Source organism: Cataglyphis hispanica, chromosome 6 (assembly GCF_021464435.1).
Source record: "Cataglyphis hispanica isolate Lineage 1 chromosome 6, ULB_Chis1_1.0, whole genome shotgun sequence".
In the NCBI taxonomy this organism is placed as follows: Eukaryota; Metazoa; Arthropoda; class Insecta; order Hymenoptera; family Formicidae; genus Cataglyphis; species Cataglyphis hispanica.
Window position 1 is genome coordinate 5,887,192 of NC_065959.1, and position 15,453 is coordinate 5,902,644.

Sequence of the window (15,453 nt, forward strand, 5' to 3'; positions counted from 1 at the left end):
ATAGCAACTCTATTTTTTTCTTTCTTCAATATAAAATGTGCATTATTAATATATAGTATTCATTGTATTTGTAAATGTATAAATTATATCGTAAATGTGTTATGTTAAATTTTAATTTTATTTGGTGAGGATAAGGAAGAGAGAGAGGAGATAATATAAACACATTGAAGTTAAAATAAAAGTTTTAAGATTAAATTCAATCAAAAAAATATAAGTATATATTATACAAAATTGTCAAGTAATAGATCATGTTCGCTCTTCTGAATTATATACATTATTCGTCGAATATTATTTCATTGAAATTGCAATAACAATGATAATTTGTAATAAAATTATAACGAGCAACACAACAAAATGTGTATAAACAAACGTGCATATTAGAAATGAAATGGAGATCATTATGAACATTTTTCTTTTTTTGTTACGTAAAGTATTAAAAACTATCAACATTTGTTATAAACTTAATTAAATTTCTATCAACATATCGCGATGATATATATTATGAACTATTTTTTTATATATTTCTAATTATTATATTCTAATTATTTCTACTTCAGAACCTTACTTAATGAAATTTTTCTATAATTAGATTTGAAATTAAATTAATAACTTTCTAATTAGTTATCATAAACAATTTTTATAGTAAGGCGATGAAAATTTTTAAATCTAGTCACTAATATATAATAATTATAGTTTTTTTGTGTTAACGAAATTTTTAAATATGATAATAATAAGATAGCTTTAGTTAAACATGCAATCTCTAATGTAATCAGGAACAATGTTGTTTAATATGAGCAATGTTAAAATTTGATAAGATTTAAATCGCATTTGTCCTTTCCTTCCAAGCTGCAAAATCCATGGCTCCTTTTACATGGATTGTACAATTTGTCATATCATTCCTGAAACATAAAAAGAATATTTAAATACTATATTGCTTAGAATACGTCACTAGAATCAATTATATTACAATCTTTGTATCATAATCAGTTTATAAACTTGCTAAAAATATATGATATTTAAAAATTGGTAATAGTTACAAGAAAGGATCTTTTAAGATGAAAGCTCTCGGTTGCATCCATTGTAATCTATCACCATTATAACATAAAATTTGCGCCATTGTATTTTTTCGTATTTCTTCCAACTGTTTTATTGTAAATGAACCAGGAGTATTTCCATTTTCGTACCAATACCTATCACCTAAATAAAGAAATTGTGAAAGGATAAAATTTTAAATGGGATTTCAAGTTTGCGGCATTAAAAAAAATGCATGGTAAACGCTAAAACTAAAAGGTATATTTACCTAACCGGATATTCCGAAATGTTCGCCCTAATAAGCAAAGAAATGTCGGTCCGAGAACAGAATCAGCTATCGGTGCTTCCGAAAGTGCTCCAGTTACTAGATCTATATCCTGTACACTTCTATAAATTAAATAGAAATAGATTATTAAGATATAAGAAAGTTTGTAAAATATCTTAAATATCGCTTCAGAATAACATATCACAAAAAAATTATAGGATCTGATAACTGGCTCATTTTAAATCGCAATTGTGAAGACGTGCAAATTTAAAAATATAGTAATCTGTATTACTATATCTCACCCTATATTTCATCTTACTTGTAGACTATTCGAAGTTTCTCGATAGTATCTTTAGCCATCGTGTCTTTAAGATCGTAAAAATCAATAAGATCCGGTAAATCACAGAAGCTTCGCCATTTGGCATAGGACGGCAAGCCATGATCTCTTCCCTGTTGTATAATTTGCGCGGCATAATCCACAGCTATGTCGTTGGTTTTCCCGTCGTGGAAATATCGCTCCAAGAGTATTTCGTTCAAGCCCGGAGGCAGAGGCTTCCTAGAATGTCCCGCTGTCGCGGAAATTAGATCTTGCATCCTAGATCGTCATTAAAACCAAGTCTCATGGGACAATGTGTATATTGTGTGATAGTAAATCTTAGTAAATTTATAATAATAAATGTGTAAAATTTTTACTTTCTCTAAAAGTTTGAACGCGTGCGAATTCAAAGAACAAAAATCACAAGATCTGGTATGACATCTGAATGCAACAATATTTAATTTGTCAAAAATTATTTACTTTTTTATTATTTTCAATATTATTACATTACGAATCACCTCCCTTTATTGACGTTATAAATTATGCAAATTATACATATATAACATTTTTTCTCTCTTTCTTTTTTTCATGTACCAGCTTCAAGAAAAGTACTGTGTCAGTACTAAAAAAAATTTTTAGATCATATAAGAATGTAGAATCGTTCTACGAAATAGTTTTGCGAGATATAAAATTTTAGGCAGTAAACCAAACTTTTTCTCTTTTTTTCTTTTTACTTCCAATTGTTCGCAAATAGTGATTGGCAGAGGTCTAAGGTACAAAAAAAAAAGTTTAATATTAACTTTTTATATTAAATTTCTTGAATCACGCGCGCTCGTAAAATTTCGCAAAAGGCATCTTTGTGATTGCAATGTGCCTTTCACTGATGTGTTACACTCTTTTCCGCTATGTAATTAAAAAGTTTGTGCGTACTATTGTTCGTGCACGAAGATGGAGAAATGTATATTCTGTGAACTTTTGTAAAATCGTCGTATTGAAGATTCGCGCAACCTTCGTTCGCACTTACTTTCATTAGATAATATTTGACCTCGATTTTAAGATAAAATATTGTAAATGATAATATTTTTTGACAATCTAATTCTATATTGATATTCTTCTAAAAAAATAATATAATTATCATTCGGGAATTACTTTATTATAATAATTTCTTTTTCATGATATTCTCATTAAAACGTAATGTTATATATAATGTTTCGAGAAAAAGTGAAAGGTCGGAATGTTCAATAAAGAGTCAAGTTAATTTTATGATAATTCTAGAAGTGTGCATATGCACGCGATGTATGAATAATAATCATAGTTAATTTATTTGCGACAACGATATTCCTATTGTTATAAGCTGTAATGTAACGAGAATCTCTGCTTGATTAGAATGTAGAAATATTTCACTATGATGGAATATTAAATACACGCAAATGCATTTTTCTTCATTCAAGATGACTCCTTATTTTTTTTTAATGTTCTTGGAAGCGTAATAGGTAACGTATTGATTTTCATCATAAAAAGAAACGCAATTAACTTGATTGCCGATATTGTGCAACCTTCTTGATGCATAATTTGAATGATTCATTATTGGACAATGTGTTATGTAAAAACAGAATATTTCATCTTAAAGAATAAAGTAGACATTAGATATAATTCTAATTTATGAATAACGATTTATAGATAATATGAAGGATAAAAACTTAGATGTGATTATGATAATAAAATGCAAATCAGAAATCTCCTACTTCAAATTTTCCATATCATGATCAAATATTTATTATTGATTATAAACGCGATAAATTAATCATGCGATTAAAAATATTCTATAAAATTATTCTATTAGCATTTTTTCTGAATATTTAGTTAGAATATATAACTGTTCTCTCAATTTATTTTTTATATTTTATCTTATATTTTAATATCATACGCGATAAAATTTCAGATCACACTGGTTTCGATTATATCGTGTAATTTCAACTGACCTGTAGCTCCAACAATCAGCCGATCGATCGCGCCAGCCTCATAGAATTCTTGTGACGAATAAAAGGCCGATAGTAAGGATCTTTCGCCAGACTTCAGCGATGATCGTGAGTCAACTAAGTCCAGGGTCTTCGGGGTCAGCGCGGCGACAAAGAAAAGCCCGGCCGACGCCGCCGAATTCGAAAGCGTCGCATCCACGCGGCTGTTGTAGTCACGGAAGTAACCCCGCTGTGTCAAGCGTAAGTTGAATCTTCGCACACGTAACAAAATGAAAGATAACGAACGCGATACCGTATACGGGTGTGAGATGTGAGTTGCGTCTTGAAAACTGCGGAGGTCGATGTATCATGATGTAATCTCATTGCGTCATGTTTTCTGTTATATGATGTATTGTAGAATTTGTCATTTGTATGAAAATGGATTTCTTCTCGATAAATATAATAAAGTTTTCAAGATACACAACTCTTAACAATAAAATGCTTAATCGATTAAAAATTACAATTATGATCACATTGTTTGGTAAATTGATCTGCAACATTGATCTGAAAAGCACTAATCTGAATGAACTAAAAAAATAATAATTAATAATTTATAGACATATAAAAAATTGCAAACAATAGAAAAGATAACATCATAAGAATTTGATATGCTGTTATATAAAGTATAACTTAATACACGCAGATGTTAAAAATGGAATCATGCTTTCATATATTAAATTTGATTATCTTCCATCATATATGTATATTAATTGTTATAATTGATTCATCTTGCAATGATTTTTTTTATAGAACGCTATTTAAACGCTAAATAGAGCCATCAGAATATAATGTTAGTTTAATTTATGAAATAATAATGCATTAGATATTAGAAAAGATAAATTTTTTCATAAAATTAGTGTCTCAAGTTATTACAATTATCGAGAAACATGATTCTAATACAGCTCTCAGATATACAAGGGTATCGATATATCTTACATTTATGAACATACAATTTCTTTAACTTTACTTTAAACGTTCAAATAAATATTATGTATTGTCTATATTGACTGTTAATCAAAATAATCGAATTATGTTCGATTTTATATAAATGGAGTATAATTTAGGAAATATTACGTACTTGTCGAGGGCACGCTCTCCGAAAATAAGAGGCAGAAATTCGTTATAAGTTATATGTTGTAGTTCGGCAATAACAATCCTTCTTGCTTCCTGATATAGTCTTTCGTCATCCCAGTGAGGATTCAATCGTTCAAGTTTTGCAGCTATCCGGTTGTGCTCCCGTAAGAATAACACGTGCATCAAAGTAAGACCTGGATTCTCGTTTACTCTGGAATCGCCGCTAAAGAAACACGGGAACGCTTTACTTGCGCTTCGACAACTCTCGTATCGTGGCGAAGCCATCGGCAAATTCTTCCTCTGTGTATTTAGCAAACCGCCCTTGCCTGATCGTAGGGTCTTAGCTGTCTCTTCGGAACTACCGTAAAGTGGAGATAGATCCAGATAGGAAGACGCTTGGTTGATCTGTTGTCGCGAACCCAACTTGCAACCCTTAATTAAACGACATACTTAACATACATGTAAAATTTATTTCCTGTTTAATCGTCAGAAAGTTTTTTTGAAATATATCAGAAACTTTAAAAGTATGAGATTATTAATATTCTATTCTCTGTATCAAAATTTTAAAAATAGGATGCTATTTTTTCAGAAAAATAGAAATAATATTCTTTTGAAAATCTAATTTTTATTTGAAAAAATATAATGTTAATTAATATAATGTTAAATTTTAAAACGCATTCATACATATAGCTATAATCTGGAATGACGAAGCTCTTTTCTATTTTTTTGTTTATTATCTTTATGATAAAGATTATATTTATATTCGGCTTTTGAATAGCAAATTTATATTTTTTTAGTAATTGAAATACTATTAGCACGCGCTCTTTTAAACTAATAATGATGACAATTCTTGTGTATATCTTAAAAGATATTGGATCTTTCAAAGTTCTTGCACAATAATGTGAATAAATCACAAGGATATTTCTAAATTGATATTTTTAAAAGATTTTACAAGTACAAGAAATTTTATTCAATTACGTGTAATGAATTTCCTGGATGCGGTGCCGATCTTGAATATTCCATACAACCGACTGGCTGTTCTGCGCGGATTGGGAAACACTCTGGATGAAAATTCTCGTAATCAACATTGCAACATTTGAGCCTAGTGCCGTCCGGCAATTCCATTCTGGGTGTATGTGCTAAATCGTGAGCGAGGAATTGACCAAAAAGCGCGATGAGCGCCATTAAATGAGGATGCTTAAGGTCCAATCCACCGGAATGTATTTTCGAGGAGACTTCTCTCGCACTCGGTAGTTTCGTGCGAGGCAGGGAAACACCATCTTCGTACTCTGATGGTAAAAATCTCACGTATGCCTCCAACGCGGCTCCCCAAGTCGGATGCAACGGATTGTTGCAGCGTCCCGTGTGTGTCCTGTAACGGACATCCGTCTTCTTACACTCAGACATCACTCGTAGGAAGCTGGGCGAGTCGGGACAAAGGATAGCTGCCACAGTCGGCAGTAGCAAGGATGCCTGTTCCGATGACATATTAAATGCCTCTACGAGCATCATTGCCATCGTCTCGATTCGCAGAGCTTTTCTCGAGAGATTTTGAGCGCCCTCGGTCATTTCGTGAGATGCGCCAAAGAACCAGGATGGCGAGTCCCGGCTGAGATGCGTCTGCGAGTTCATGATCGTCTGTTCCGCCTGGCTGTATCTCTCCATAGAGAGATTCGTATGTTTACCTAGATCCTGCAGCATCCTGGGTGGCAAGGTCGTAGCTCCGGCAAATATCATTAGAGCGAGGAATCTGTAAAGAATCTAAAGATAGAAAACACCCACTTATCTATGCATAACTTAGTGCCGACGAGTGCCGTCGCGGTGAACGCTTTCGAATCGAGATGCGCTCTTGTGTGAGAATACATTTATATCTCGTATAATACAGCTGCATTGTTACCCAATTATCATCATGCATTTTCAATGATTGCAGTATTATCTAATTTAGCAATGATGCGATATAATCATTGGAAACATAATTATAGGGTTGTACATCGTAAAGATGATCGCGCGCTTGTGTATCCGCATTGCACAATAATTTAAAACAATGTCAACAAAAGCATCTTTGTTACATTATTTGCTATTAAGTTTGTGCAAATTTTAAGGCCATGTTATATTAATCTCTATTGATCCAAATTATAAATCAGACTTGATTTATACAATATTTCCATTAACAAAAATATTACATATTTTATATATTTCAACTATGTTAAAGATATATAAATTTCGATAAAATTAAAATATATACATAACATAACAAAATTTAGTAAGGAATTTAAGAACAAGAAAGATTTCGATAATTCGATTGTACATAACAGCAAAACTGATATTGAATAGAAAGAAATTAGTAATTTCATAATTTATCATGTCATCGCAATGAATTGCGAGAGACCTTGTCTATTCGATGGCATTTCATCTTGCTATATTAGAAGTATTGTTCTTATTGTTAGTTGCGTTTACCGTAACAAATTCATTCATTAACTCGAGCATCTAAAACCGGTTCTCGACTGGGATCACATCATTTTTTATGATGTAGCATAAGGTCGAAATAGATCTAAACGACCTCAGGAGGAGGTCAAATGGAGCTGACATTTAAGATCTTTCCTGATTCTTTTGTGTGTTGCTTTACGTAATCTTCTTTATTCCCATGATTAGCGTTCGCGTGAATCGATGGAAACAATCACTTTGGCGTACACGGATCGATCACTCTCAACCGATTATCTCTGCACCGTTAATCTCCTTATCGACCCGGAACTTTGATGTTGTTAGAACACGAGCATGTATTTTATGAGCGTGAGGAAGATTTGCGGTGATTGAAGAATCGATAGAAGTAACAATATAAATTACGTATAATTACATTGCATTACAGCATTATTGGCATGATATATTCTTTTCATAATAATCAGCCATACACACATAAAAAAAAAGAGAGTCTAAAAAGTCTCTATGAAATCAGATAAGAGAATTTCTTATTTTCTTTTTGTGCTAAGTTTGCAGACCAATTTACTAAAGTCTTTAAATATCTCGACTTAATAAACATCAATAATCGCAAATATATTATTTTTAGTATTTGTTAATGTTTGGTCAAATATTATACTATTGCGACTGATACATATAGATTGCATGGTAAGCTTTGGATATCACGTATACTCTCCCATTTTCTTTTAGAACGTGAAGATCATGATTGATGTTCTTAATCTTCAGCCGTACATAATTACCTTTAAATAATACATACTTATCAGAGAATTATATAAAATTGCAATCTAGATATATTGTATTACATGCGCAGAGTAAAAGTATGAAATATAAAGCTCTACCGACATAATATATAGCTATGCAATTGATTACAATAATTCTAAAGCAATTAATTACGTGCCGCCCACACGATGACATTGTATAACATAATCGTTAACCTTTGATGAAATAATGAGCTAAGAGAAACGTATTTGACTTCGTGAATACAAATCGTTATGCTAAGACATAAGATCAAAGACGCCAAGACATTCTCATTCGCAAAGTTTCACAAGTTGCCGTTTCACTGTTTACGATCGTTGGGATAGAACGTATGAGCTAATTACTCGATATGTAACATCCCGCGCGCTTAATCAACCCCTGGTTTTGAAACAAATAATATTCTTATGAAATTTATACTAGGAAAATGTTCATAGTTATGTAAGTATTGTTCTTGTGCGCGGAATAATTACTTTTACATATGCTGCAGAAAAGTTTTGTTTAATAATAATGAGCTATTATTGATCGATTACGAAATATTAATATATGTATATAACTCATCGATGAATGCTAATGATTGAATTTTAAATTTTTCATAATTTGAATGAATCTCTTAATTCTCGAGAAAAATTTTCGCTTTTCTTAATAATTTTTGAACACTCATGTTATTAACAAAATTATTCGAATTTTCAAAAAAAAATTTTTTTTCTTTATTATTCTAAATTATGTTTTTAATTATCTATTATTTAACAACTAATATGATTTAATTGAAACAAAATAAACATATTTTATTAAAATTATATATAAATATATATATATATAAATTTTTAATAAATTATAGTTTTCTCATGCATACACACACATTATTTCAAATATTACTATTAAATCATAATTCATCGTTTCATATCAAATTAATACAAATTAAAAAAAAATAAATAGTATTAATTGTATTTGTTAGGATTTAGAATACGATTGAAAGTACTCACTGTGATACAAAGATGAGCAAGCCACCTGTGGCGATGTTTCTAGTAGGAATCAACATTTTTTTAGAGATAATGCGTGTGATATCCTCGCAACGTAAGGATTTCACTCACGTAGTTAATACGCGATGGCATTCATCTGCCTGGAAAGATTTCACAAGAGTCGCACGCGCGAGAGCGGTGTGCGCGAGAACGCACAGCGGTAATCTTGAACTGAGAGCGATGCTCGAACGAAAGTAAAACTCGAGTCTACCCTGTATGGTTTACCCTGGAGTGGGGTTCAGCCAGGATCGCAGCAATGCATGGTATCAATGGTATGAGGCATCGAAGTATAACATGTACGCAGCTAGTAAAAGTACATCATTGCACCGGTTGCAGCTGCTGGATTAATACTATGAGCAGGGCTAAGATTCGCCTTTCTTACGACTACGTTATTGGAAATCGCGTTATTGTTTCAAGGTCTAATACACACTCCATTCGCACCTTTGTGCTTGCAACGCGGTATGCGTGGATCGCGCGTCATCATTTGCATAATGCTATAACAATAAGCATTGCAGCGCCTATTAATTAATGCGCTTGATGGGCTTGACTACAATGTCATTTGCGGATTAAAATTCCTTAAGACGTTTGTGATTCATTCAGATATATAATCGCACATGATTCTTCAGCTATTACTTTCTCTCTGTTCCCTATATCAACAAGATTATCATCAATAATGAATCGTGAGAATACGTCGCGCATAAAATGAAGCGAAACGATTATTTGCTTCTAGTAAAATTTATTTCAAGATTTATCTACATTAGTAATTATGAATAAATAAGAAAACAAGCATTTTTCCATATAATAACATAATTTGACACCAAAATATAGTAAGATAAAAGACAAAACATAATAATATAAAAGTAATTCCTAACATTGCTTTATTTTATTATTACCATATAGAGATTAGATTATACTGAATTACTACAAATAGAAATAGATTTTCAGAAGCAGTGAACTTTTATTTATGTTCAATTTGTCATGATTACATTTTTTATTTTTTATTATAATTTTATTCATATAATTTTATTCAGTTCAGAACTTAATAATTTTATTAAGTACAGAACTTATATTTATTATTTAATCTGCATATTAGCTTTACTTGTATATTAATTAATTTACAAGAGTAATTTAATTTACAATATCATATTTTAAGAGCGTACTTCATCTGTATTATCAAGAACTGCCCCACTATAAGCTAAATCCCAATAATGCTCCACTTGATGTTTTTTGAAATGCTCTCTAGCCATTTTTTCAATTGGGCACACTTTAAACTTAATTTCTCCAAAATGTCGCTGCTTACTTGTACCTTCCCAAACAAGAACACATCTGTTTGGTACATCATTACCATCATTATCCTTCACTATATCCTCTTCCCACTTAATACGATGCATCATCAGTCGTTTATACTTAGCTTGTTGTTTTGTTCCACCTTCCACTACAACAACATTACAGTCTCGGAATAACATTACGCAACCAGTAAGATAGAGTTGTTTTGCATTAGTCTCCACTTTGAATTTCTTTGAGGCATTATTGACAAGATCGCGTATTCTGTAAAAATACGTTTATAGTATGTTACAATATATCTAAATCAATATATATACATAGATATATATATATATATATATATATATATATATATATATATATATACATACACAATAAAATTATTTACCTGTAAACAGCAACATGTACGCCAAGGCTAGTATCTTCCTTAAGTTTTCTCGCCTTTTTTTCACGACGTTGATCAGCAGTGAGTCTGCGTGCTGCATTGGCATCTTCATGAGCCTTTAATCTCTTAGCCATCTGTTGGCGAACATGAGCTTCTATTTTCGTAGGATCCTGTACAGCTTCGGTTCCCAAAACTCGCATGAGATTAGATATCCGCAACTTTGGCTCCGGTGGTGGTTCTAGACCCAATCGAATTTTTTCCTGTTCTTCCTTCCATGTCTCTCGTCTATTTTGCCTTCTTAATTTCTTACGTTCCTTTTTTGTGAGAAATACAGGCATATATATTGGTTTCAAAGGATCCGCTGTAAGATATATCAAAAATAATTTTAATTATGTAATATAAAAAATATATCAATAAAATAAAAGTAAAATAAATATATATGTACTTGGGGGTCGCATTTGTGCTGGATGCTCCACTAAATTTGTAATAGCCGAAGTTTTGATTGTCGTGGGCTCGTTCTCATTAGGATATCCATTAGTTAGTATAACAGAATCCCACCACTCTACATTAGGCACATCTTCAGAGAGAGCTTCAGTTTTAGGTGCAATTAGAGCTAATTTAGTTGCTGAACTAATCCCTGTTTTTCTAGCGATTTGACTGATTTCATTTTGCAATTTCTCTAATTGTGTCTTCATGCGTATTCTCTCTGCCAATTGCTGAAATTTCCCTGGTTCATGAAACTTCAATGCACGTTTACCACGCATCGCTGGTTTTACTCCTATTCTACCATCAAAGAATTGAGTATCTTGTATTTCCTCTGGACCTTTCGATTCTTGTAATTGAGCTTTAAATTCTTCTCTTTTTTTCGCACGTATATTAGCTTTTAAAGTAGGCACTACTTGAGTAAGTTGTACTTCTTTGCCTGTTATATCTACTGTTCTACCAGATTCATCCAAAATTAAAGGAGTTGGTTTATCTGGTACATTAATATTAGCAAGTAATCCCGAACTTAATTTATTTCTAATCTGTGCTTGCAATGCAGCTATTTTTCTTGCTTTATCTGAATCTGTTTTACTCAATAGGCCTTGATTATACATGCTTCCTACAGTGGGTAATGTATCTCGTCCTTTAAATAATGGCTTTGCAGCAACATCTTCCTGCTTTATTGCCTTTAAAGCTCTTTTTCTTTCTTCTATTTCTCTTTGTGCATTAGCCATCATTTGCCTTATCTAAAAATATATATAAATATATATAGAAAATAAAATTATAAGATCAGTCTTTAAAATATTTTAATAAGTAAAATTAATACCTTATCTGCAGAAAGCTGAGTTTCTGCAGTTTTCTCATTTTTTCCTTCGTCATCTTTAAATCTCGATTTCTTCGCATCTTTGTCTTTATCTTTATCTTCAGAATGTGGTCGCTTCTTGTTTTTTTGAGCTGCTTTAGTGTCATCATAAATTGTAAATATTTTTTCTGTCAATTTAGAAGCTTTTTTGTCTTCTAACAAGGCTGATAATTTATCTATAGAATTTAAAAAAAGCACATGTAAAATTATATATATTTAATATAACAATACGTATATTATTTGCTTTAAGTGCTAATGATAAAAATCGTAAAGTATGTAGATTGATATTTTATTCTTTGCTACTAACCCGCTGTTTTACGCTTATCATAGCCAGAAGTAATACAATTAATAGCAGTAGTAACAATTGCTGGTTCACTGAAGCCAAGAAATTTTTGAACCGCTTTCTCAATCTGTGGCTTTATCTCATCTATTTCCTTCCTTGTTAAATATGACATTTCTCTAATTTTATTTCATTCACTAAATGCAAATAGCCTACAATTTTACATAAAGATGATTTTTATTTTCACAATATAACCTCTCTTTCTTTCTCTGTTAAGGTTATAAATACCACTTCTCCTACGTACTACGTATGACGTACATGACTTGAAATTGGTCTCGTTCAGTAAAGCCAATAATCGCACGACCATTGATATTCTGTGGACTATCTTTATGCGCATGCGCAGCAAAGAATACAGCTGTTTCACAGCTTACGTACGTGCAACGAACATTTTGGCGGTTGGGTTTACAGCGGACAAAGAAAACGATATAATAAAGTAATTAGAGTAAGTAAATAAATTAATACTAATATTATTTTGTATTTTACATTAATATAACAAATAAAATAACTTTGAGAAATGGAATAAACAAAAAATAAATATGTTTTTCTTTATTTCAATTAGATAGTGTACTGATGCTGTGCTTGTGCTTACGCGGGAAAAAATGGACCGATCCAACTATTGCCGCTGAGCAGCAACATCATTAATTTTCGTCTTTGGAATCAGCAAATGAACTCTAGGTTACACAAGATTTGGCAATTTGCTTTGCTGAAAGCGTGATAACATTGAGGCTCCGATTGGTAAGTATATTATTTTTATTTTGCGTTTAAAACGCGCATAAAATATTGGCAAGCTTTAATCAAAATGAATTTACTATGGCATCATAAAATTGTACACTTTATAATTATATTTGATTATTTTTGTTACATACACAGTTATGCTATGATTGCAAAGCTGTAAAAAGTTATATAATTACAGTTCAATCTCATTACACTTCATCTTGAATACTTTTATGTTATTGTAAAGCATAAAAATGACGGTTTTATTTTTTCTTAGAAAATCATAAATAACTTTATCAAGATTTAATTTGATAGACATATTTTTTGTAAAATGTGTTAAAGAGTATATATTTTTTAAAAAAAGCTGACAGATATATTAAATATAGAATAAATAATTTAAATAAATCATAATTTATTAATCAAAATTTACGATCTCTCAGATTCTTCGTGTATTCTCATATAAATTAATAACATAATTATGCGAATTATTTTTCAACATTTTTTTGTCTATTTTACTTATGATGATACTTACGCTCTCATTTCTCTTTGCAACAAGAAAAGCTCTTAATGGAGATTTAGGTAGCTGTTCATAATTGGCACACATTGATTTTTTAACTTGGTTTACAAGTTGGAGAAGCTATGCACCATAATACATTGAACACTATTGTTTTTGTTCCTACATTGCGTGAATAAAAGAGGAATTTGCGCGTTTCATCATAATATATTTATTATTATAAAATAATATTATAAAAATTGATGCAACAAGTTGATGTAACAAAAATTTGAAATATTATATATGTTACTTTAATATATTTAAAATTTTTGAGAGAGAGATATTACAAAATTGTAAATTTTTTATTACAACATACATGAAAGTATAAAAAATATCATTCTCCAGTTTCATATATATTTTATTAATAAATATTGATGATAATAATTCACTTGTTATACGAAGCTTTAAGCTGTTGAATCTTTGAACAACAAATGATGAGGTATTATCATTAGTAATATATCTGACAATAAGTATATTTCTTTCTTTATTTGCTCGTAGAAGAGGATCAGAGTAGTAGAGAATTAAAAATGTAAAAAAAAAAAATAATTACATACACAAATTTATTTTTATAAATAATGATTTATTTGAGGAAGGATATTTATGTTATATGTATATTAATTAAAAGTAAGAGACATTTGATAACATCAAATTGATTGATTTAGAATCTAGAATGTTGTACATAAACGTTGAAATTTTTTGTACAATTTTTTATATAATTATAACAATTTATTTGGTTTTATTTATTTGGAAGAATATTTATGCTATATGTATACTAATTAAGTAAGAGACATTTAATAATGTCAAATTGATCTGGAATCTAAAATATTGAATACAAACGTTGAATTTTTTTATATAATTATAATAATTTATTCTGTTGGAAGAATATTTATGCTATATATATTTGAAATTTAAAATGTTGGACACAAAATCTGAAATTTTTTGATATAATTACACTATCTATTATAATAACATGATCTAATCAGAACATTGCGTGAGAGTCGAGAATTGCTGGATTCCAAAGCTCGTTCCGACCGCTTTCAATAGTTTCGGTATGCTACCAAAGCACCAAACAATCAATCACTATGCATCTTACGGCCGTTCAGAGAAGACTTACAACGTAACGTGATGTTGCTAGAACGAAATATACGAAGGTGTAAAGGACGAAAGCGGTTGCGAGGGTGGTGGAATGGCAGTGGACCGACAACCGCAAATGAGAATGGCAGAGGGAACTACGCTGTTCTACGCTTCTCTAGTGACCGATGAGGCCAATTCTGCGAACCACGTTTGCTCCGTTCTGAGGCTGTTGCTCTAAACTTTTCTGTTGATTGAAATGAAGAAATTGGAATTCCGCATCGCATTTCCTTTGTTCGGGTTAGGCATCAATTAGACTTAATTGGCACGTACGGAGTACCATAGACTTTTACCATTTATTTTTATTGTCAGTGAGATAATTGTGATGATTATTGTTGATAAGACAAACATACCATGATTAATATCGCGCAGTAGTTAATAAATAGGTATCCCCTAGAAATAAATATTTTATATTCATCGATAAAACATCATGGAAGTATTTTAATCATTCTTTTTTTCTTATTTTTTTGGCGTGGGACATACATTAATCATAGTGTTACTCTTTTATAGATCTTTTATAAAGTAATATATAATTGCCTGTGTATATATGTGTGTGTGTGTGTGTGTGTGTGTGTGTGTGTGTGTGTGTGTGTGTGTGTGTGTGTATGTGTGTGTATGGGTATGTGAGTGTGTGCCTGAATTAATAATTTCTTTATATGTTGAAAACTTATATGAAACTGGCTATCGATACATGTATTTGTAATATATGCTTATATATGTATACATGTTATGTACACATATTTTAC

The 15,453-nt window shown here is 30.9% G+C and overlaps 2 protein-coding genes and 1 long non-coding RNA gene across 4 annotated transcripts; 1 reads left to right on the forward strand and 2 right to left on the reverse strand.

Annotated features, from left to right (window-relative positions):
* Window positions 1-195: 195 nt before the first annotated feature.
* Window positions 196-9,329, reverse strand: LOC126850248 (peroxidasin-like). Of its 2 annotated transcripts, XM_050593058.1 has the most exons (8): window positions 8,920-9,321; window positions 5,684-6,455; window positions 4,710-5,137; window positions 3,596-3,843; window positions 1,617-1,866; window positions 1,301-1,419; window positions 1,038-1,197; window positions 196-899 (listed from the first exon to the last, which is right to left on the reverse strand). In XM_050593058.1, the coding sequence occupies exons 1-8, from the start codon at window positions 8,973-8,975 to the stop codon at window positions 818-820; spliced, it is 2,115 nt and encodes a 704-aa protein (XP_050449015.1). In that variant the 5' UTR covers window positions 8,976-9,321; the 3' UTR covers window positions 196-817. The 2 variants fall into 2 exon arrangements, 1 of the variants encoding a protein (XP_050449015.1); XR_007687523.1 differs by lacking the exon at window positions 196-899 and having other exon boundaries at window positions 1,177-1,197; window positions 1,600-1,866; window positions 8,920-9,329.
* LOC126850388 (uncharacterized) lies at window positions 3,752-15,097 on the forward strand. Its single transcript, XR_007687541.1, has 4 exons — window positions 3,752-3,832; window positions 12,527-12,751; window positions 12,869-13,044; window positions 14,712-15,097. It is a non-coding gene; the product is annotated as an uncharacterized LOC126850388 (long non-coding RNA).
* LOC126850259 (U4/U6 small nuclear ribonucleoprotein Prp3) lies at window positions 9,755-12,517 on the reverse strand. Its single transcript, XM_050593076.1, has 5 exons — window positions 12,277-12,517; window positions 11,934-12,145; window positions 11,070-11,853; window positions 10,628-10,985; window positions 9,755-10,503 (listed from the first exon to the last, which is right to left on the reverse strand). Exons 1-5 carry the CDS (start codon window positions 12,422-12,424, stop codon window positions 10,104-10,106), a joined length of 1,902 nt encoding a protein of 633 aa, XP_050449033.1. The 5' UTR covers window positions 12,425-12,517; the 3' UTR covers window positions 9,755-10,103.
* Window positions 15,098-15,453: the final 356 nt, after the last annotated feature.